Source organism: Condylura cristata, unplaced genomic scaffold, assembly GCF_000260355.1.
Source record: "Condylura cristata isolate star-nosed mole 26May11 unplaced genomic scaffold, ConCri1.0 scaffold00009, whole genome shotgun sequence".
Lineage (NCBI taxonomy): Eukaryota > Metazoa > Chordata > Mammalia > Eulipotyphla > Talpidae > Condylura > Condylura cristata.
Genome location: NW_004567110.1, coordinates 1,071,501 through 1,072,863, shown reverse-complemented (window position 1 = coordinate 1,072,863; position 1,363 = coordinate 1,071,501). Strand labels below are relative to the sequence as shown.

The following is a 1,363-nucleotide window of genomic DNA, read 5'->3' as shown; positions in this document are numbered from 1 at the left end:
GCTCACTGTCCCCGCCCCCCAGGCACCACCCCATCCCCCGGCTCCAGGAGGTCAGCGTCTGGAAGAGCCCCTGGAGATTGAGCGGTGAGCGCCCGAGCCCAGCCTGGGGCCCTCCAGCTCGGCCCGGCCCGGCCGTGGCCGCTCCTGAGGGTGGCCGCCCTGCCGCCCGCAGACCAGCGGCTGTCCCAGGACCTCTGGCGCGCAGACCACCCCATCCGGATGCTGAAGCTGCCCCTGCCCCGCGTGGAGCTGCGGCCCTTCCCCCCAGACTGGCCCAGGCCAGCGCGCCCGCGGCCCCCGCGGCCCCTGCAGCCCGCTCTGCAGCGCTACTTCCTGCCGGGCAACGCCGTCCCCGACCACTACCGCTGACCCCGCCGCCCGGCCTCTGCGCCCAGTCTGCTGCCCTGCCCAGGCGCAGGGCAGGAATAAACCCAGCGACCACAGCCAGCCACGTCTCCTGCGAGGGTCTGGGGGGCTGTGAAGGTCTGGGGGCGGGGGCGAGGATGGAGCAGTGGTGTCGGCGGTCAGCGCCAGTCCTGGGTGCAGCTGCCGGAGAGGGACCCCAGCTTGCCGTCTGCCAGGTGGGGTGCGGTCAGGGCCATCAGTGCCCAGAGGGCACGGAGGCTGGTGGGGGACACCAGGGGCCTGGCTCCCTGTGCCAGAAACGGGGCAGGCTAGGGGTCTGCAGATTCTCTTCTGGAGAGTAATAAAGGAGGATATCGGGACCCCAAAGTTGCCAGGAGATGGAGCTTCTCTGTGAGGCCACCGAGCCCCAGTGTCACCATCCGGTCAGCGGCCCAGCTGGGAGCCCATGCAGCCGGGCGCGGGCGGCCGGCCGGGGCTGAAGGCTGGAAGCGCCTGGGGAGGTCACGCGGACAAGTTGTTCAGGATGCAGGGGCCGGTGGACACTCACCACTTACTTTGTTTTATGGCAAAGGGACACCCTAAAATCAAAGATGGCTTTTTAAAATTTCTAATACAGTTCACGCCTTCGAAGGGGATCACATGTGACGTGAAACTAAATGTTTCACTTTATTGTAAAGACATTTTTCTAAAGTCCTTTTTTTTAAGATTTATTTATGTACAGATGAGCTGGGGCGCAGGCCAGAGGTGTGCGGATGAGAGGACTCCCAATTCAGAGTGGGGGGTACAGGCGGATCCCCAGAAACCCACTGCTGAGGGGTGGGGGCTGCTGCACCTTGGGGGTCACGCCCTGGGCCAGATGGAACTCGGGGCTCAGGGGCTGCTAATAGCTTCACAGGGCAGACACTTTCCCTGCGCCCCAGGAGGCCCAAAACTACAGTTTAGAAAGTGTTGTTACAGGGCAGCAAATCTATTCCAGAACAGGGGGAGAGGGACACCC

At 64.3% G+C, this 1,363-nt stretch overlaps 1 protein-coding gene across 1 annotated transcript in view; it reads left to right on the top strand.

Annotated features, from left to right (window-relative positions):
• Window positions 1–448, top strand: part of LOC101618433 (WD repeat-containing protein KIAA1875-like) — a 5,104-nt gene extending 4,656 nt beyond the window's left edge. Inside the window, exon 12 of the mRNA XM_012722867.1 lies at window positions 90–448. Within this exon, the coding sequence (XP_012578321.1) occupies window positions 90–369 (280 nt within the window). The 3' untranslated portion in view covers window positions 370–448. The remainder of the gene's footprint in view (window positions 1–89) is intronic.
• The last annotated feature ends 915 nt before the right edge of the window (window positions 449–1,363 follow it).